The 20033-nt window shown below is 52.5% G+C and overlaps 4 protein-coding genes and 1 pseudogene across 10 annotated transcripts in view; 3 read left to right on the top strand and 2 right to left on the bottom strand.

Moving 5' to 3' along the window:
- The window catches only part of DEDD (death effector domain containing), a 9250-nt gene extending 674 nt beyond the window's left edge, over positions 1–8576 (top strand). Inside the window, exons 1-6 of one of the 3 annotated variants that reach the window (XM_039839902.1) lie at positions 975–992; positions 1218–1250; positions 5925–6311; positions 6445–6552; positions 6798–6944; positions 7422–8576. In XM_039839902.1, the coding sequence (XP_039695836.1) occupies positions 5987–6311; positions 6445–6552; positions 6798–6944; positions 7422–7798 (957 nt within the window). In that variant the 5' untranslated portion in view covers positions 975–992; positions 1218–1250; positions 5925–5986 and the 3' untranslated portion in view covers positions 7799–8576. Of the gene's footprint in view, positions 1–974; positions 993–1217; positions 1251–5924; positions 6312–6444; positions 6553–6797; positions 6945–7421 lie in introns of those variants that run through there. The other 2 variants (XM_039839901.1, XM_039839900.1) reach the window with 2 other exon arrangements.
- Positions 8577–8845: 269 nt separating this feature from the next.
- NIT1 (nitrilase 1) lies at positions 8846–11858 on the bottom strand. 5 transcript variants are annotated; one of them, XM_039839895.1, is made up of 7 exons: positions 11754–11858; positions 11147–11242; positions 10656–10910; positions 10463–10566; positions 9901–10034; positions 9617–9742; positions 8846–9373 (listed from the first exon to the last, which is right to left on the bottom strand). In XM_039839895.1, coding segments are annotated over exons 1-7 (984 nt in total). In that variant the 5' UTR covers positions 11756–11858; the 3' UTR covers positions 8846–9106. The 5 variants fall into 5 exon arrangements, with proteins under 5 accessions (XP_039695829.1, XP_039695832.1, XP_039695833.1 ...); XM_039839899.1 differs by lacking the exon at positions 11754–11858 and adding an exon at positions 11506–11524 and having other exon boundaries at positions 8859–9373; XM_039839896.1 differs by lacking the exon at positions 11754–11858 and adding an exon at positions 11437–11477 and having other exon boundaries at positions 8859–9373.
- PFDN2 (prefoldin subunit 2) lies at positions 11824–18174 on the top strand. The gene is made up of 4 exons (XM_039839903.1): positions 11824–11974; positions 16880–16968; positions 17085–17208; positions 17710–18174. The coding sequence occupies exons 1-4, from the start codon at positions 11900–11902 to the stop codon at positions 17881–17883; spliced, it is 462 nt and encodes a 153-aa protein (XP_039695837.1). The 5' UTR covers positions 11824–11899; the 3' UTR covers positions 17884–18174.
- On the top strand, positions 14717–14835 carry LOC120584232 (uncharacterized; annotated as a pseudogene).
- Positions 18175–18206: 32 nt separating the features above from the next.
- KLHDC9 (kelch domain containing 9) lies at positions 18207–20010 on the bottom strand. Its single transcript, XM_039839893.1, has 4 exons — positions 19433–20010; positions 18983–19142; positions 18693–18891; positions 18207–18489 (listed from the first exon to the last, which is right to left on the bottom strand). The coding sequence occupies exons 1-4, from the start codon at positions 19954–19956 to the stop codon at positions 18323–18325; spliced, it is 1050 nt and encodes a 349-aa protein (XP_039695827.1). The 5' UTR covers positions 19957–20010; the 3' UTR covers positions 18207–18322.
- Between the last annotated feature and the right edge of the window lie 23 nt (positions 20011–20033).

Consider the following 20033-nt stretch of genomic DNA (forward strand, 5'->3'; position numbering starts at 1 on the left):
GGAGGTGGGCGGCGGAAGGGCCTGCGAGAGGATCGGAGGTTTGGGGAGTGGGGGGCGCGTCGGTGTGCCGAGGTCCTGGGGAAAGTGAGAGACTAGGAGGAAAGTTTGGGACGGAGGGGACGGGATAGGAGACAGGACAGTGGCGCTGCACGGTGACAGGGTCCGGGGCTCCCTTTCTCCTGTGGAAAGGAAGAGAGCAGAGTTAAACAGCATCAGTTGCAGCGAATTCTAATCGCCAGGCCTTTAGCTTTTAATAGGGTGGGAAGGGCGTTCGGGAACGGTCATGTGGGTTTGGAGAACTGGAGTTGGATGAGGGTTCAACTGGATCTGCTTTCAGAGGCTCCCCAGCTTCTTTCTCCCTTGTTTTTTCCTGGTCACGAAAAGAAGGGGAAATGGGGAAGCGGGTGTCGCGGGAGTGTGTAGGAGTAAAGGAGTTTTCTAGTTTTTGGCAGTGCGGAATAGGGAAACGGTAGTGCTGTGTTGGAGCCTTGTATGCTGAAGCGACGGCTCTGGAAGTCTGAGAAAGGGAACAGAAAACGCAGGACGGTGTTGGGCGGCCAGGCTTGTTAAGTAAACGGGCGCTTTAGTTTCCAGACTCTTATTTTACTGTTTGGGTGCTAGGCGGGAGGGGTCAGCATTCGTATACAGAAATGTCCCTGGGGGAATGTGGTTGCTGCCCCGGTGGGCACCCCGTTCTCACTGTGGGCTAGGCAAGGGAAAGGGTGAAGATAAAATTTGTAGCTTGGTTCTGGTCTGATAAATGAAATGTTTGATGTAAACAAAGTATCTTCTTTGGCTGTAACCACTTTCCTCCCTGGTCTTCCTAAAATGAAAGTCAGCAATTATACTGTAACAAAATAGGTGTCTCATAAGGAATTGAGTCCCTTGAGAAGGTATCAAAGGGTAGTTCTTTCTCCCACAGGTCGTTGAACTTGGGACCTTTTCTTGCCATGAGCCATTGAGGCTGGAGATCCTTGGAGTTGGTATTGTTTGTGAGTTGGCTAGTGGAGTTAGGGAAACCTGGGGACTTCTGTGGGGTGAGTTCTCTTGGCTTGGAGTAGGTTATTTCCATCGGAATGGCTTTAGGCTTATCCGTGTAGTTTTGCAGCTGAGATCAACTAACTCTTTGGGCCTTCGAGGTTCCAAAATAAAGCTCGAAAATTGACTTTTTCTCCCCCTTATTTTTGTTCTTCTGCTGGCTTTGAACCTTGTGCTAGGAAGAGACCTGGGAAATTAAGTTTCTTGCAGAGGTAAGTCTGGAACTTCTTTTATTGTTTTCAAGCAATGGAAGGGAATGGATGTGGCATGGGAAGTGTATTGGGGTGAGCCCAGTAGTGGTGATAGATGCCAGGCAAAAGGGGTCTTCACCTCCTAAACACATAAGACCTTTTGTAGCCACTGTCTCTTCAGGTAGCTGGAGGGAGGTAGGGAAAGGAGCAGAAATTAGGTGCCTTGGGGTAAGTCCGCAGCTTTGTTTTGCTATTATCCAGCCCTCTCGTCAGCTCTGTGAGAAACGTCTTTTCCCAGTCTTTTCGCATATGGGACGTTGTCTTCTAGCACGGTGTCTACTGCATGTGGCCTTTGGAGGGTTGCTGAGGCGCCTTCCATGGGAAGGCTTTCCTGCAGCTTATGCTTTCTTCTAGTTGTTCAAGGTTCCTGGAACCCTTCTTTTGAAAACATACTGTGTAATTCTGACTGCAGGTATTTGGTTACACTTTCCCTGTCCCACCAGCAAGAAAGCTCCTTACCTACTTTTAGCCATCTTTAAGGCTTCTCGTGTTTTTATTTCACGTTTCAAGACATCACTCTTTTTAGTCCTTCCACGCGACTTCCTCTCTGAGGGCTTCTGAGAGAGTCAGAGACTTCTAGTTGCGTGAAGATACAGATGTCCTTGCTTGGGATGAGACTACACATTGCTTGGAAGTAGAAACCTAATAGAAAACAACCAGTCAAGAAATCCCGTAGATATGTATAGACTGTCCGTTGGTCCTTGGCTGGCTTGGATGTCCCTAAAGCAAACAAACACATAAACAAACATCAGCTCTAGGAAATGCAGCAGTTCATCAGAATAAAGAATTTATTCAGAGAAACCGTAACCTGGGACTCATGTTAGGATCTCAAATGGACTCAAACCAGCCAGCGCGATCAGGACTTGTGTTTACCAGAGTGTTTGTCTCTTGGTGTCTGGCATCATTTCAGACACCGAGACTCAGGGTCTTGCTCATCTTCTGTTCAGACAGGGTGCATTCTCCTCACTATTCTGGTAGCGTCCTCTCGGCTCTCTGTATCATTCAAGCTGCGTTCCCTCGCTTCATTGCCACAGAAAGCCGAGTGTATTTTGGTTTAAGAGGAAGTTGGCCATATTCTTGTAATGCTGAACTTGGAACCCCCATCTGGATTGCTGAGTGAGTGAACTCAGAATCCTACATGATAAGTGGGGAGGGCTGCCTATTAGCCTGCATGCCAGCCTCCTGACGTTTCTCCTCAGAACACGGCCTTGGGAAACACAGACCCTTTCTCCACTTTGCTTCTTTGAATAAGCAATCCAAGTGTGATCAGCAGCCTAACCAGGAAGGGTCTGCCACGGGTTTGGTTGAAGACTTTAATGATGGCTGTGAGGGATGCGCACGGGATCCTTTTTGTCCGTCTTGCAGAGGATGGCGCTGAACTAGGTCAAAGTAGACCTCCTGGGATGGGCAGAAGGGAGGGTGGCCCTACCCCCTGCTGGTCACCTGACCGGAACAGCAGGTGTTAGAGAGGCTGAGGTGGTAGCAGCTCGGAACTCCTAAGTGCCAGCTGGACACTTAAGTTAAATGAGTCTGTGTCTGACTGGCTTTCCTTTTCTTCTGGAATATTGTTTGATGGGTTTGGGTCGGAAGGACTGATGGCTTCCTTCCCCACATCTAGGGTGGAAAGTGACTTGCTGTTTCTATTCTATTTGACCATCATGCTCCACATAGAGTAGGGTGTCTCGTCCTTAATACTATTGACATTTTGGGTTGGATAATTCTTTGTTATGGGGGGTGTCCTGTGCATTGTAAGGTATTTGGCAGCATCCGTGACTTCTACTCACTGCATGCTGGTCACACTCACCCTTACCTCCTGCAATGACAATCTGAAATGTCCCCGGCATTGCCGAATGTCCCCAAGGGGGCAAAATTGCCCCTGGTTGAGAACCACTGACCTAGAAGCTCTGGTAATTTCTGGCACTGGGAATGACCTGGCCTGGGAATCCAGGGACTTTGTTTTTCCCCTCAAATGCAGGGGGTTAACTGCACTGGGCTGAGGCCCATTGTGGCGTTGTATCCAGCGAAGTTAGGGCCATGGTGCTTTCTGGGATTCTGCCTGGTTTTTTAGTGGCCAGTTATGTGGGGACACTGTTTCTTCATTTCCTGAGGCTCATAGTCAGGACACTTTGAATTAGGCAGCTCTGCAGCCCATCTGCTTTGCTGGGACCTTCATAACCAACAGCTGGCCACACGGAGCAGGTGGAATGGGGGACAGGGAGAGGCCGTCGGGCTCTGAGGGGCTTGGCTGGTGCTGCCTGCAGTGAGCGGGAGCTTGTTCCCTACAGCCCCTCATTGACACCCAGGGCTGTGCCGTAAAGTGGGAGGTGGAGAGATGCTGCCTATAGTTGCATAGTGTCCCAGCTGTTTCCCGTGCAGCATCTGAGTTCATTACCCGATGGCCACATGTTGGACCCCTGGCACTGGTCCCTGTGATTCCAGGGTGGGCTGCCTCTTTTCTTGAGGCATGTGTCTCTCTGTGCTTCTGTTTTAGGGTCCCGGAGGAAGAGGGGACCAGGTCCTGCTTGCTCCTCAGTTGACTGAGCCCCCGTCAGCTCAGCTCTTCTGAAGTAGCTTGTCATTTGACTCTCCTTAGCCTAGACTCAGTCTCTTGGTGTAGAAAGTGGACAGAACAACCCCTCTCGTTGCAGAATGGCTGTGGGTAGTCCGCAGAGTGTAGGAGGCTGTAGCCAGGTGGAGTGTGTGCGTGGTAACTGAGTTGCCTGTGTGTGTTTTTAATGAGGTCCCCTCACTCCTGGACTTCTACGAGTTTGTTTCTTCATTGACATTGCTTGTGACGGTCTCTTGGATATCCATTGTTAGACTAGCGACATGAAGATGAATGTAACTTAGTCCCTGTGTATGAGTTAAGCTCTAATGGGATAGTCAGTGCACAGATGACTTTAGTACACATTGATAAATGGCTTAAAGGAAGTATGTGCGGTTTTCCATGGGAGCACAGAGGAGGGCAGCTTATCCCTGCATGAGATGTAGAGAATGGATTTGAAGATGGCGTCTGAGCTGACTCTTCAAGGGTGAGTAGGAGTCAGCCATCGGAAAGGACAGTGACGGGCTGTGGGGTAGAAGGAAGACGGATTCAGGCAAAGGGAACAGCCTGAAGAACGTACAGGTGAATGAATTGCGTGACGTATGTGAATGATAAACTGATAAAGTTAGAATAAAAAGTGGGTTATGAGTTTGGAAAGGTATGCAGGACCTGATCTTGGAAGGTTTGGTGAGTTGGGTAAGGAGTTTGGAGCATTCTTATAGGTCAGGAGGGAGCTGTAGGTAGGTCTTAAGCAGAAAAGTGATGTGGCCAGCTAGCTGTTCATTTCAAATCGCCGACTCAGCTGAGTATGGGGTGGGTTTCAGTGGGTTAACATTGATGGTAAGGAAAGCTGTTGAAGAAGCTGCTGTGGAAGTCTAGGTGAGAGACAGCTGGGACCCGAACTGGGCCATTGGCAGGGGAGGTGGGAAGGTGAGGCAGGTTTAGGAAATATTTGGTAGTAGCATCAACAGGAATTTCTAATTGATTGGGAGGTTGTAGGTTGCGGTCAGAGGGTGGAGCAGTACGTTCTCTACACCTCACGCAGGGATAAGCAGTCTTCTGTGCTCCCATGGAATACTGCGGCAGGAAGTCTGTGACGGGGGTGGAGGTGAGAGTTGGTGGGATTGAGGATTGGTTATTGGCTGGATCCAGGATGGAACCAAGTGCCAAATTACATAATGAACGTAGGGCTGTGATCGGTCATTGACGGGGCTGATAAATAACAACCACGAGGAAAGGTTAGAAGGTGGCATCACCAGAAGGTGTGTTAACATCAAATACTAGTGGGTTAGGGGAATTACAAGGATGCTCAACATAGGAGCTTAGCCAAGTCTGGATTTAAGTCCATTTTTTGGGGTGAATATCACTGATTAATCTGAGCAGTTATGCTTCTGGAGCTGGATTGTGGGGAACCTAAAGATAGGCTTTGGAGGGATGAGGCTGGGCCGCAGAGGTCAAGCATACTTATTTCTTTGAAATGTCTTTTGCGACAATTTATCTAAGGGTTTACCGAGTGATTTCACGTGTATTTTCTCATTAGATTCTTAACAAGTCTGAGGAGTAGTTTCTTTCCTCCCTGTTTCGAAGTTGGGGCAGTGAGACTGAGGTTCAGAGACTTGCTTAACGTGACAGCGACACAGCTTGTTAATGGCACAAGCAGAATTGAAATGTTCTCACCCTCAAGATTTTCCGTTTCCCTCCTGTCAGCTCCTAAGTTCATCTGCTACAGCGTCCACATTAGAGTTGAGTGAATTCTCTACTCGGTTTGCCGACATTTAAGAGGTAGACTGGTTGGGCAGGGGCACAAAGCAGTATTTCGGTCAGGGTGAAGTCTAATGGTGACTCCCACTGAGCATGTAGCCCTCCAGGTGAGTGTAATGTTCTCACTTGGGGGATGTGACTGTGTTTCTCTGATAGGATCTGGACTTAGGGCAGCATTGGTTGGACATGAAAACTCTAGGCTTTATTTTTAATAGACGTTTACTGAGCGCTGCACTGTGCCGGCCGCTGTGCTGGCGCCAGGAATAAAGGAATGTGTAAGACCAGTTCCTGCCACTGACCGGCTCACAGCCCTTTCCTTGTCCTCACAGTGTGGTGGGGACTGCCGCTGCTGAGCAGGGCTTCTGGGAAGCAGTGTGCACCTGAGCCCAGCATGGCAGGCCTGAAGCGGCGGGCGAGCCAGGCGTGGCCGGAGGAGCGTGGGGCGCAGGAGCATGGGCTGTATAGCCTGCACCGCATGTTCGACATCGTGGGCACCCACCTGACACACAGAGATGTGCGTGTCCTGTCCTTCCTCTTCGTGGATGTCATCGATGACCACGAGCGTGGCCTCATCCGAAATGGACGTGACTTCTTGTTGGCACTGGAGCGCCAGGGCCGCTGTGACGAGAGTAACTTCCGCCAGGTGCTGCAGCTGCTGCGCATCATCACACGCCACGACCTGCTACCCTACGTCACCCTCAAGAGGCGGCGGGCTGGTGAGGGCACGCGGGGGGTGCTGGAGTCGGGGAGGGGTCCCTGCTGGAGGAGGCATCAACCTTGGGGGGACTCAGAGAGGGTGGACCAAAAGGGAGGGGTGTATCTTCTCGAATGACTCCCTCTCCCCTATAGTGTGCCCTGACCTTGTAGACAAGTATCTGGAGGAGACTTCAATTCGCTACGTGACCCCCAGAGCCCTCAGCGACCCAGAACCGAGGCCTACCCAGCCCCATAAAACAGGTGAGAGGGTGGTACTCCCCAAAGGGCCATAATCAAGAAAGGGGACGTGGGACTCCTCATATTCCCAGCCTTCCGGCTTCAGTGAAAGGACTATGTCCCCTCCCCACCCCCATAGGTGATGCTCTTGTGTCACCTAGGTCCTGCGATTGTTTCCAGTGTCCTTCCAGGTCACGTTGTGGTTCCTAATCCCCAGGGTGGGTGTGGTTTCCGCGTGTACTCTGACTTCTCCCCTTACCCCCGGTCAGTGCCTCCCCACTACCCTGTGGTGTGCTGCCCCACTTCGGGCCCTCAGATGTGTAGCAAGAGGCCAGCTCGAGGGCGAGCCACACTTGGGAGCCAGCGAAAGCGCCGGAAGTCGGTGACACCAGATCCCAAGGAAAAGCAGACATGTGGTGAGGAGTGTCACGGGTTGCAGAGGGCCGTGGAGGGCTGCCAGGGTGCCCTTCAGTGTGGGGCTCCCTTAGCTGCTGCGGAGTGAGGCAGAGCAGATGTCGATGCGGGGGGAGGGGGCGCTTCCTCCAGCTTGGTGGCAGAATATATTTCCAGTGCTTTTAGTTAACACTAAGTCGGAGGGTGCTGTCGTGTCACCCTCGTTGCAGGGTGAAGCAGGTCACGGCAGAGTATTACAACAAGCTGTACCTGTTAATTAGGGAAATACCCCCTAGAAGCAAGGCGCTGCTTGTTCGTGACAGGGTGTCTGACCTGGGCACAGCCCATTAACGGGACCTGCTGCGTTCAGACCGGGGTTGCCCAGGTGCCTGGGAAAGCGCCAGTCCTGGGGCTGCAGCAGGGAAGCCGCCAGACGCGCTGGAAGCTCCCTCGGAAGCTCGCCGCTCAGCGCAGCCTCCTGTGCGTGTCTCCCTCCGCAGACATCCGGCTGCGGGTCCGCGCGGAGTACTGCCAGCACGAGACCGCGCTGCAGGGCAACGTCTTCTCCAACAAGCAGGACCCACTCGAGCGGCAGTTTGAGCGCTTCAACCAGGCCAACACCATCCTCAAGTCCCGGGACCTGGGCTCCATCATCTGTGACATCAAGTTCTCTGAGCTCACCTACCTCGACGCATTCTGGCGCGACTATATCAACGGCTCATTGCTAGAGGCACTCAAAGGTGTCTTCATCACAGACTCCCTCAAGCAGGCTGTGGGCCATGAAGCCATCAAGCTGCTGGTGAATGTGGACGAGGAGGACTACGAGCTGGGCCGACAGAAACTCCTGAGGAACTTGATGCTGCAGGCATTGCCCTGACCTCCCCTCATGGGACTGTCCCCAGCATTCGCCTCTGGAGCGTACATACTGTCCTGGGGTTTGTTCTCTACCCTTCCAACCAGTCACACCCCTGCCTTTTTTTTTTTTTTTTAAGGAAAAGACGACATGGAAGTGGTGTTCCCCACCCCTCCCTGCACCCATGTGCCTGGGCTTCCCTGTGTGTCCCTTTCCACTCACCCCAACGTGTCTACAGCCACCTTGCCACTGAACCGTGAGGCGTGTAGGGAGAAGCCAAGGCTGCAGGGCCTGGTCTTGGAAGGGATGGAAGCGAGCACTGTGCTTGGGTGCACTGGGGCGCTCCCAGGGCTTCGGGCTCAACGAGGGCTCTTAAGTTTTGTCTGAAAAACCAAAGGGCTGTGAGGAAGGGAGCTGTGTGGAAGGTAGGACTCTGAAGTGTATTTTGGAAATTACTTACCACCCTCCCCCAAATTATAAGAATTTTTAAAAAACAAAGCAGCTGTGCCCTTTTCCACTCTCTCCTGGCCTTGGTGCTGCTGTCTCGTCTCTCTGTTCCACAGCTGAAACCTCTGCCTGCTGTGGCTCCTTCTTTCCCCTTTGTCAGACCCTCTTCAAGGGAAAACAGGTTAAGAGGACTGGTCAGCCCATCACCCCTCCCAGCTACGGTGTGTGTGTACACACATGCACAGGGTAGGTGGGGCAGAGGTTGCTGATTAAAATACACTCCCCCTGAAAAGGGGAAGGGGGAGTGTGACCCGTTCCTTTCATGTTCAAGTGAAAATAAATACTGTACCCTGCAGCCCTTTTCCCCTTTGCATCCTTCTGGCTTGGGCAAAGGGCACTGTAGGTGAACGTGATGTAATTCAGTATCAATTCCCTCCTCCTCTCTCCCTTCTCCACCCTCTCCCCCACCCGCCAGCCCTACGGCCAGGCTTGGGAGCACTCCGGGGCCGGGACATGCACTGAGTGTTGCACTTTTACTTAGGTAGGGAGACGTGGAATGAATGAGTCAGGAGGCCTACATGTGGCACCTGGTCCAGCTGGTGCAGTTCAGTCCCAAAGGAGGTGTCCAGACACAGACTTTCTGATTCTATTTTTTTCAATGCCAGTACTGCTCAGCCCTCAGCATAATTTCAGTTCTCATGAAATAAACAGTGACGATATAAAAACCCACCTTTCTGAAAGTGAAATGTGAGCTCAGGTGAGCTTCACCTTTCCCGAGAAGCAGAGCCGGGGTTCTCCAAGTCAGGGGCCGCACCTGGGCCCTGCCCCGGCATTACAGCAACAACAGCTTACGATGGGGGTCTCAACTCGCTGAAGTCAAAAGTCTTAGGATGGGGGGTGACCCAGACTGCCGTAGATGTCAGGCCTGCGGTGCTGGAACACAGGCAGGTGTTGGCGCAACTGTCGTAGGTAACTGAGGTCTATTCGGGCAAGGCAGAGGCCTGGCCCCTCTGAGCAGCGAGCCACCACTGTCCCCCAGGGGTCCACCACCATGCTGTGCCCATAACTTGCTCTCTTCTCGTGGTGGCGTCCACACTGGGCTGCTGCTACCACGTAGCACTGGGTTTCGATGGCACGGGCCCGCAGCAGCACCTGGGGATAAGGAGGTTTGTGTCCACGCCCATTCACGTAGCAGCTCGTAGAGAAGTGGCAGGCAGTGGACATGGCAGGCTAGTCTACCTCTAGTAGCCACTCTGATAATTGCCTGGGAATGATTTACAACACAGGAGATCTAAGGCAGCAATCTAGGAGATGGATCTTCCCACTGGTAAGGAGGGCTGGGGGAAGAGGAGGAGATTAAGAGAAGATGTGTGTTTTGAAGAGGTGTCTTCTTACCTCCCAGTGGGCTGGGCCCGTTACAGATCCAAAAGCTGAAGGGTAGGTAAGTATTTCTGCTCCAGCCTGAGCCAATGCGAGAGAGAGTTCGGGGAACCGCATGTCATAGCAGATAGCTAGACCAATCTGGAATGGAAAAGACAGCCTGCATAGTTAGCCCCCTACCCTGTTTGTCACAGCATCTGGTCACACCCCCACTACCCTACTCCTTAGGGCTTTCTACCTTCTATCACCTAGTCACAGGATTCCTATTCCCCTCCCGCCTCACCCTTTCACATTCCCACCTTGCCTGCCGGGGTGCTGACAGGTGATTCGAGACCGGGCCCAGGCATGGTAGAGTTGCTTTCATGCATAGGCCCCTGCCCTGGCAGCTCTACGTCACACAGATGCGTCTTCCTGTACGTGGCCACGACTGACCCTAGAGTAAAGGGGAGAAGGAAACCTGGTGCTGGTGCTCTGGAACAGGGGTCCCCAACCACAGGGCTGTGGACTGGCACTGGTCCGTGGCCTGTTAGGAACCAGGCCACACAGCAGGCAAGCGGCAGGTGAGCGAGTGAAGCTTCATCTGTATCTGCAGCACTCCCCAGCGCTAGCATTACCGCCTCGGCTCCACTCAGATCATCAGGCATTAGATTCTCACAGGAGCCCCGGTCCCTGGTGCCAACAAATGTGGGGACCACTGCTCTGGAGGCCCAGTTAGCTCTCTCCTCCCGGGGAGGAGACAGTTCACAGGCCAGGAGCAGGAGTAGGGACACGCCCACCTCCCTCCACTGAGAAAAATTCTGGAGAATCTTAGTTTACGCACAAGAGCCCAGGAAGAGGTGGGCTGGAGTTATGAGGTCTCACCCTTGCTGTTCAGAAGCACATGACAATTGTAGATTTTCTGAGTCTGCTCCCAGTCTTGGCCACGCTCATGGAAGCCACCCAAGGACAGCCAAAGTCCACATTCCCTGGGGGGAGGGGACACTGACACTTCTCACAGCCGCAATCCAGAGACACGACCCAACAAAGAAAGCACCTGTTCCTCTCCCCTTGATACCTGGCAAGCTGGGTATATTCTCCCAAAAGTTTCCCACCCAGTGGCTCAGACAGGTGTAGAGTCTCTGCAGGGTCTCGGGCAATGAAGTCAAATGCCTCAGGCAAGAAAGCCAGGCAAGCGCCCAATCTGGCAGCCTCTCGAACCAGCTCAGCGCACGCTTGAAAGTTCTGCTGCTTGTCTGGTGTCGACGTTACCTGGCACACAGCCACCAGGGGCAGGTCCCAGGAGGAAGAGGAGACAGCCATGGCTCTGGACCTATGAATGGCACAGACAGGACTGAGACTTTCCAGCATGGGGAAACCCAAGTTTAAACAGGTGGGGAGGCAAGAAGGCTGGACTTCCCTTTGATTCTGCTGCTACAAGGCACAACGACCCACCAATCAAATATCCCGTGATGGCTGATGCCCCACTGTCTCCCGCCATCCATTTAACCAACATTTATTGAGCATCTGCTATGTGATAAGCATTGAGGATACAAGAAAACATGTTACCTGGGCTGAGCACAAAATACTGAGAGTCGAGGTATCCGGAGTCTGGGACACAGAAGGGACAGGAGCTGGTGAGGAGGCCTGATGATGGAGCCCAGCCTGAGGAAGGTGAGAAATAAGGACACCGAACCCTCTCTCAAAGCAATAAATTTCTAGGATTCCCCGACTTCTCCCTTCATACTGTGAGGCTGAATCAGGGCCCTGCCAGTGAAAACCCCCAAGTCTCCAAAACGCTCTTCACTACAGGTAATTATGGGTTACAGGAAGAGACCCTAAGGAGGGGTGCAGGAAACCTCGACTTCGCGATCTCGCATTAAACCGAGGCCCTGTCCCCTGCCGGACGTCTCTGCACCTCGAGTCACCTTCGAGGAACTTCCTGGGTTCTCCCCGCCGCGCCTCCCGCCTGCGCACCTGCGCAGCTGCACTGACTCAGCACAGTCCCGCCCGAGCCCAGGATCTCCGAGCGGGGGTCGCCCTCCCTCGTTCCCACCGCCCCGTGGTGGGCGGGGGGCTCGGCACCCGGACCCCGCCCCGCGCCCCCCCCGCCCCTCCCGGGGTGGCGTCCGCGGAGGGAATTCACCGCAGCCGGCGGGACGGGGGTAGGGCCTACATGAAGCTACAGCCACGGCCGCTCGCGGGACCCGAGCCGGAGAGCCGAGCGGAGGCGGGGGCGCCGGGCGCGCAGGCGGACGCCGAGGCCGGAAGTGACGCACGGCGGGGCCGCGCTGCGCGCCGGAAGCCCGGCAGGCGGCGAAGATGGCGGAGAGCAGCGGTCGCGCCGGCAAGAGCAGCGGCAGCGGCGCGGGGAAGGGGGCGGTGTCGGCCGAGCAGGTGAGGCGCGGAGACCGCGGAGGAGGGCGCCCCGGCCGGGTCCGGAGAAGAGGCGAGGCGAGGGGCGTCCGCGGCCGGTGCAGGTCCCTGCCCCGGGCCCGCACTCGCGTGGCCCCCCAGAGAGGGGAGGGTCCTTGGAGAGCTCCGGCGCCCGGGCCGGGGAGAGCCACGCACCCTTGGGGTGCTGGGTGAGCCTCCGGGAAGGGAAGACCGCGGAGGCAGGGCCTGGGAGGGTGCACAGGCCTCACGGGAGGTGGGTCGTCGCTTCCCCCACTTTTCCGCCCCCTCGAACAAGGTATGGCTGGGCCGGGCAGCTCGTAACGAATCCCAGGGCATTAGTCAACGGGCTGGTTGTGTCGTCTATTACCTGACCCTGAAGCCGAGTTGACAGTCGCAAGTCACTCTGCAGCGTCGCGTGACATACATACTCGAACAGTCTAGTGTTTTATACTGTTTTGATTCGGAAGTCAGTATTAGGTTCAATTTCTTTAGAGACCAAAAACCCTTTCCTAATCCAGGTTTGCATTTCCCCCAGTGCCTAGCATCGGGCAGCGTTTCGCAAATTAATCAGAAAGCCCTTTGTAGCTTGGGAAGCATGGTTTGCCGATAGCGGGGCTAGTGTTTAATAGAAGGGGGAGGACATCTACACAAGAGGAAGGAAAACGTAAGCAGTAGCTCTTTTAATTACAGATTCATTGATCAGTTATTCGTTGAACGATTACTCGGGCAAAGGTATCTGCATGAAGATTTTAAAGATTTTTAAAACTGTCCCTTGCCATCAAAGATTTAGAAAATGCTAAAATGAGGCAGAAGATAAGTGTCGTAAGAGAGGCATAACATGCTATGGGGTTTTGAGGAGGAGGAAGCGATAATTTCAGACTTGGGAAAAGGAAGGGAGAAGGAACCTCATACTTTTTGAGGGTCTACCACGTGCCAGATACTCTGCTGGGTACAGGGAAACATGAATAAATAGACTTTGTTTTCAAGTTAGCTCACAGACTCGTTTGAGAAAAGACAAACCAAACAATAAGATTTACAGTGTTCCACAGAGGCCCTTCTTTATGGCAGCTAGGGGAGAGACCCCTACTAATCAGGAGGTTACGGGATTGGGGGCGTGGCGGGAGGTGGGAAAGGCCAGCTGTGGTATAGTAGGGTGGTTAAGACTATAGAGCGCACTGGGGTCGGGCAGAGTGTGTTTGAATCACATTTCTATTTACTATTTATAGATGATGACCTCCCGTGAGTTATTTCTCTCTGCCTTTGCCTCCTGTAAAAACATAGTGGTACCTACCTCATCACTGTATTTTGATTATTAGGCAAGACAATGCATGCAAAGTGTTTTGCACAGTGACTGGAATATAGTAGGTGCTTAACAAATGCTAGTTATTTTGTTTTCTAGAAGAGATAATCTTTCAGCTCAGTTCTAAAGGATGAGATAAGTTAGTCAAAAAAAGAAGGAAGTGGAGGATTTTCTGGGTAGAGGGAACAATACGTTTAAAAGCACTCAGGCAGAAAACTGCCTAACATGTTTGGGATGCACGTGGACTTAAAGTTTGAAATGGACTGTAAAACTTGAATGTAGAGAAAAGTGGATAAATTAATCTGAGATATTTCTCAGGTTTCTGTCTTTGATGGATGCTGATGCCATAGGGAATACAGAAAGATGGACAAGTTTCGGGGGAGGGAATAAGTTTATTTTAGGATTTTGAGTTTGGGTTTCTTGTGGGATATCAGGGTAGAGACATTTAGTGGGCAGTTAGATTTATAAATCCGGAGTTACAGAAATAAATGAGTTGGAGCTGTAGATTAGAGAATTAAGAGCTTATGGCTGGTTGACAAAACCGTGGTTCTTGATGAAATCATTTAAGGTTTGTTCAGAAAGCGAAAAAAGCAGAATAGGAACCAATATTTAAGGGTGGTGGAGAAAGAGAAGCCCTCAGAAGAGACTGAGGAGTTGTGATGATTGAGTTCTGAGACTGTTCTTGTTAGGATTTATCATTGCTGCAAACCTGAGCCTCATATACCCCTTGTAAACGAGTAACACATTGTGCTATGCACTTTACTTGGTTTATCCTGTTACTTAATTACCGCTATTTGAAATAGGTCGTATCTTTATAACAAAGGTAAGGACAGTTGAGTTTCAGAGGCTTTAGTTAACTTACCCAAAGTCAGTAACTGGAAGAGCAGGGCTTTTAATTGAAGGACTTGAGAATCAGACAGATCTGTTGTTTTTTTTTTTTTTTTCCCACTTATACCACGATCATAGTGGAGATGTTGGAACTGTCTGAAGGACTGGATAAATTTGAACAATGGAAATAGGCTAAGAAGGGGAGAGCTAAGGAAAGCATAGATTGACATGAAGCGTAGTGACTGGTTAGTTTAAATCATGATGTATAGGTTAGAAAGATGTGGTCCTTAAAGTTGCATCTTTGCATGCCAAAGAATTTGGGACTGTTTAATGTAGCAGTGAGGGAGTCACAGAAGGATATATGTTATACTATTGATTTTCCCCCTACTACATAAAATAATACACGTTCATTGTGGAAAATGTAGAAAACACAGGAAGAAGGACAAAATCAGAAATAAATTACATGATCCTGCTACTGAGAGAGAACAGTTCTTACTGTTTTGGAGTATATTCTTTGAGAGATTAACCTGTATATTGTACATATGTACGTGTTTTATAAACACCATATTCACTAAAACAATATTAATAAAAACAATAATTAACCAATATGTACCACCTACAGCCATGCCACCCTGAACGTGCCTGATCTCGTCTGATCTCGGAAGCTAAGCAGGATCGGGCCTGTTTAATACTTGGATGGGAGACCACCTAGGAAGACCAGATGCTGTGGGCGTAAAAAAAAAAGGAATAAACGATATATACCGTTTTGTAATCTGGTCTTTAAGCCTAATACTATATCATAAACATTTTCCTTTCATCCGAGTGTTAGGAAAGTTAAATTAGCACCAATGTATAGGATGGATATGGTGAGTCCATAAATAGGGAGATAATGCAAAAGACTGTTGTGCTAGTTCAGACAAGAGGTAATGAAGGCTTGAACTGGAGTGATGTCAGTGAGCCTCAGAGAAGTTGCCGAGGTAGGTGCAGTAAATTTGGCATTTGATGGAATAAGGGTGCGTTCAAAGATAGAACCGTCCAGGTGGTCTAGTGGTTAGGATTCAGTGCTCTCAGTTGGAGCCAGGTGTCCTACCTGGAAGGTGAGAGTGGTGTCATTAGCAGCAATAGGGGAGACAGGAGGAATAGTTTAAAACTGGTAAAAGATGATCAGCTCGGCTTTGAATGACCTGACTTTAAGGTATCCAGAGGACATTTAGGTGGAGATATTCTGTGCTAATAGCAGCTACTGTTTGTTGACAGTCTGTTATATGCTGGATATTGCCCTAAATCTTTGATGTAATCACGCAATCCTCACCGCATCCTGTGGGGCAGATACTATCTCTATTTTATTAGTAAAAAACCTTAAAATTCAAAAAAGAAATAACTTGCTTGTGGTCAGACTTTTAAGTCATTTTGTCTTACTCCAAAGCTCCTTCCACTGACTTGGAAATGTGGGTCTAGAATTTCTGAGAAGGCCTGGCTTTGTTGTCAGTTAGAATAAAGAAGAGAGGGAGATTGTTGAAATCAAGGGTACCGGTTGAAATCTATAGGCGATAAAGGGAGGGGTGCTGTGCATAGAATCTTCCATCTCGTCTCCATTTGGGGTGAGCGGAAGAACTTCCAGAACAGAGGAAGGAGTGCTGGAGGGTTAGGAGAGCCAGAGAACAGGAGGGTCCTGGACACTGAGGGAGCCGAGTTGTGTCAGACACTTGCTGTGTCGTCTCTGTTTAGTTCTCATTATTACCCTGGGGCAGTGGCTGTCAACCTGCGGTGGTTTTGCCCCCTACGAGACATTTGGCAGTGTCTGGAGACAATTTTGGTTTTCACAAGTGAGTGTTGCTACTGGCTTTTAGTGGGTAGAAGCCAGGGATGCAACTAAACATTCAACGGTGCTGCACAGGACAGCTCCCCAGAACAAGGACTTATCCAGCCCAGAATATCAGTGGTACTGGTGCTGAGAAACTCTGCCTATGGTATATTATAAGCTCCATTTTATAAATGAGGAACCCAAGAGAGGTCAAGTAACTCAGTCATATAGCAAGGAAATGGCAAAACTAGACTTTGAACTCGGGTCAGACGCAAAAGTTCAGGGTCCTCCCACCATACCATGTTGCTACTTAAAGGAAGAGAGTTTCAAGAAGCAGACTAAAGATTGAGAAACGGTCTTTGGATCATGCACACAGTGAAAAGAAAGATTAAATAACTAGTTCACACAAAGGTCAAGAATGAGGGCAGCTGTGAGGATCTCAGGAATAGGGTTATCTTTAGGACAGCCAGGTGTCTTAGCTCCAGCTGACTTCCACCCAAAATTCAGTTCCTGTGGAGAGACTCCTGTATAGGGTAGGTTGCTGCCCCTGTGATCAGTAGCCCGAGGACCCCCTGTGTCAAGGAGGGCAGCTCCCGAGTGGGAGGGATGCTGGGCAGCCCCACACAGGAGTAGCTAAGTTCAGAGCCTTCCCTGTCAGCCCACATCACCTGTGAGGCTAAGCTCCTGTGCGGGTGCTTCAGAAGCTCTGCACCCTACCTGGTATCACAGGTGCCTCTCCTCAGCAGCTGGCAACAGCAAGGTGGACCAGCAGTATCTCACCCTCAGCAGCCACTCATCCGGTGTCTGGTGAATGGAATTGCAGGCAGACTGAAGTTAGATGTGGCAAACTTGTGTCCTGCGTAGCTGTCTGCTGCTGCATCTTTGTGAAGCCTGCCATCCTGTGTTGTGTCTTGACCCTCTGCCATTTCCGTCGTCTCCTCTGTCACTCCTTATCTCTTTCTCACCTTCTTAGGTAATTGCTGGCTTCAACCGCCTTCGGCAGGAGCAGCGAGGCCTAGCATCCAAGGCAGCGGAGCTGGAGATGGAGCTGAATGAGCACAGGTGAGGGAGGCAGGAGACGCGGGGAAACGAAGCCGAATGGCCGTGTGTGTGTGTGTTGGGGGCCTGCAGCGGAGTGCGCCTCGGTTCTCAGATCCTGCCTTGTCCTCCTCCCCCAGCCTGGTGATCGACACACTGAAGGAGGTGGATGAGACCCGCAGGTGCTACCGCATGGTTGGAGGGGTGCTGGTGGAGCGGACGGTCAAGGAGGTGCTGCCCGCCCTGGAGAATAACAAGGAGCAGGTGGGTGAGATCCTGGAGTGGGAGCTCTAGGTGACAGGGGGGTGAGGAGCGGGGCCAGGGAGTGAGAGTGTGAGCGGGAGCTCACGTGGAACCGCAAACAGCCCGCCAGCCTGTGTGCTTTATGCCCCTGCACTGAGTCCGGCTCCTTAGAGATGCTGCTGGCTCCGCGACCCGGCCGATGTGCGGGAGGTGGGTGGTGAGGGCAGTGTTTCTCACTAACTTAAAATGCAGCTTCCTAGACCCTCTCCTGATGCAAAACCTTCGGACATGGGGCCCATTCAGTGGGCCCATTTTGTAAATGAGCAGGCCAGGTGATTGTTATGTACACTGAAGTTTATGAACCATCGTGTTTGAGAAAAGAATGGTTTTAGTGCCCGCTCTTATTACCTGTTTAGAGGTGAGGTTAGAGGTGTCATCTTTTTCACTTCCCTCAAGCATTCCGGACCAGGTGGGGGAAGGGATACCCGAAGGCCTATGTAATATCTACCGCTTGCCCTCTAGATCCAGAAGATCATTGAGACATTGACACAGCAGCTTCAGGCAAAGGGAAAAGAACTAAATGAATTTCGGGAAAAGCACAACATTCGTCTCATGGGGGAAGACGAGAAGCCAGCCAAGGAAAACTCAGAAGGGGCTGGGGCTAAGGCCAGCTCAGCCGGAGTGTTGGTCTCCTAGGGACCGAGGCCTTTGCATTCTTCTCTACCCTGACTCCCAGTTCTTCTCATTTTTCTTTATCGTTGTAATTATTTTCTCTGCCGTTGTAATATTTTTTTGTTAATTAAATGTTTTGGTCAGAATGCTCAGCTCTAGCCTGAAGCTTTGTCCCACAGTTGAGGATGGAGTTTGCATGGGGCGGGGAAAAGCATATGATCTGTGGCTTTTGGTTCCATCAGGTTGACTCGCAGTATCAGGAGGTCCCAGATTTTATCCTTTCCCTTGCAAATAAAGATGTGTTTACTTTTTTAACGCCCTCACCCACAAAGATTCAGAAGCAAACGTTGACTCTCAGATTGAAATTTAATAAGCATTTGACATGAGGCAGGTTGCTCTGGTGATGATGCTTTATGAGTTTACAACAAAACAGAGGCTTGGCAGTGTGTCTTGGCACTGTTCCTTAGACAAAGAGATCCAGGACGCAAACCTGTGGACTAGCCGTCCTGCCATCCTCACCGAAACCCCCAACCAGGTAAAGCTGGTCATTCCAAAGGCAGGTCCGGTGGCCCATGCGTTTCAGTCCGCGGTCCGCACAGGGGAAGTGGAACCACAGAGAAGGAGACTTGCCTGTCAGGTGAGGTGGGGTGGTTACTGGCGGCCACGGCGCTCTTACCACCACCAAAGGCTTGCCGCGTTCTCTCTCCCTGGACTGCTGGGCCTGCAGACTTCACGTTGTGCGTACTCCCTCCCCCAGCACTCTGCCCCGCCTCTTTCCGCCGTCTTCAGGTTCCCCCGTCTCACTCCCCCCTCAGCCCCTGGGCGGCTCTCACGGGCGTCGTAGATGTAGAGGTCATTGCAGACGGCGTCTCTCGATCTGGTCAGAGCCTCTCCACCGAACATCACTGCAAAGGGCCCCACCACAGAGCACGAGTGATGCCGCAGCCCCCGAGGCCCCTGCTGGGACCCCCGCCCACTGCTCACAAGCTTTGCAAGCTGTTCCATCAGACGGGGGGCAACGGTTGGCTCGTCCTTGGGGGAGGAAGGAGGGACTGTCTGGAGGGATTCGGGCATCACACTTTTAGCCCCCTTGCACCCTAGGCAAGGTGTGAGTGGGCGATACCTTAATCGTCCCGGGACTCCAGTGCCCAGCTACTTCTGGTTCAGCTGAGCTGCAGCCACCAAACAGCAACAGCTGGTGAGCTGGGCGCGGCCCGGGGCCCCGCAGCAGGGCAGCGCAGTGCCCCGAGCGGGAGGCTGTGTGGTCGCCTTCTTCCTTGTAGCTGGGGACGCGCACCAAGTCAGGCCTGAGAGGCGTTTTCTGGGAAATGTAAGTGCTGTTTCCCTTTCCCCACCCCCTCGGCCAAGGACTGAAAAGGATGCCTGGGACAGTGGCGTGGGTCAGAGGACAGGGAGGGGCACACGGGGTTCAGCTACCTTGGACACGGTGCATGCCGGGAAGGAGGTTGCTGGGTTGAGGATGTGGATAAAATGCCTGCGAAACTGTTGAGCCCTGGCCTTTCTGGAGTGTAGGTGAAGGGAAGGTGGAAGGTTTGGGGCGGGGGTGCCATACCAGTAGGTGCGGGCGCCAGGATCCAGCCTTAACGTGTAGATGCTTCCGAAGCGACGCTGAGTGCGGGTCCCGCCCTCCCGGCCCGCCACCCGCACCTCTCGGTCCGAGAGGCGGGTGCAGGTGTGACTGCTGAGGCCGGCAGGGGGGCAGCTGCCGGGGGCCGCGGCCCACGCCTCCCACTCTCCACGCTCTGTGTCCAGGGCGGCCACCGTGGCCAGGCGGCGCGACCCATCCCAGCCGCCCACCGCGCAGAGCCAGCGGCCGCCCAGCGGCACCGCGTCGTGGTGGCTGCGCCTCGGGCCGCCCCGCGCCCCCATCCGCACGGCCTGGTCCCCCGCCGGGTCCAAGACCACTGTGTCGCCGCTCGGCTCTGTCGCCCCTCCGGCCAGGAGGCCCCCCACCAGATAGAGCCGACCCCGCAGTTCGGTGCATGAATGGAAGGCCCGCGCCAGAAGTGCGTCTCGGGCCACCGGACGCCAGGTCCAGCGCGAGCCCCCCGCCCAGCCCCGGGGCGCCGCTGCCATTGCCCGGGGTGCAGGGGGGCGGGGCACGGGGCCGGGCGGGGGTCCCTGTACCCGGAGCTGCCCAGGAGACCCTGCCG

Source organism: Pteropus medius, unplaced genomic scaffold (genome assembly GCF_902729225.1).
Source record: "Pteropus medius unplaced genomic scaffold, Ma_sr-lr_union100, whole genome shotgun sequence".
NCBI classification, from domain to species: domain Eukaryota; kingdom Metazoa; phylum Chordata; class Mammalia; order Chiroptera; family Pteropodidae; genus Pteropus; species Pteropus medius.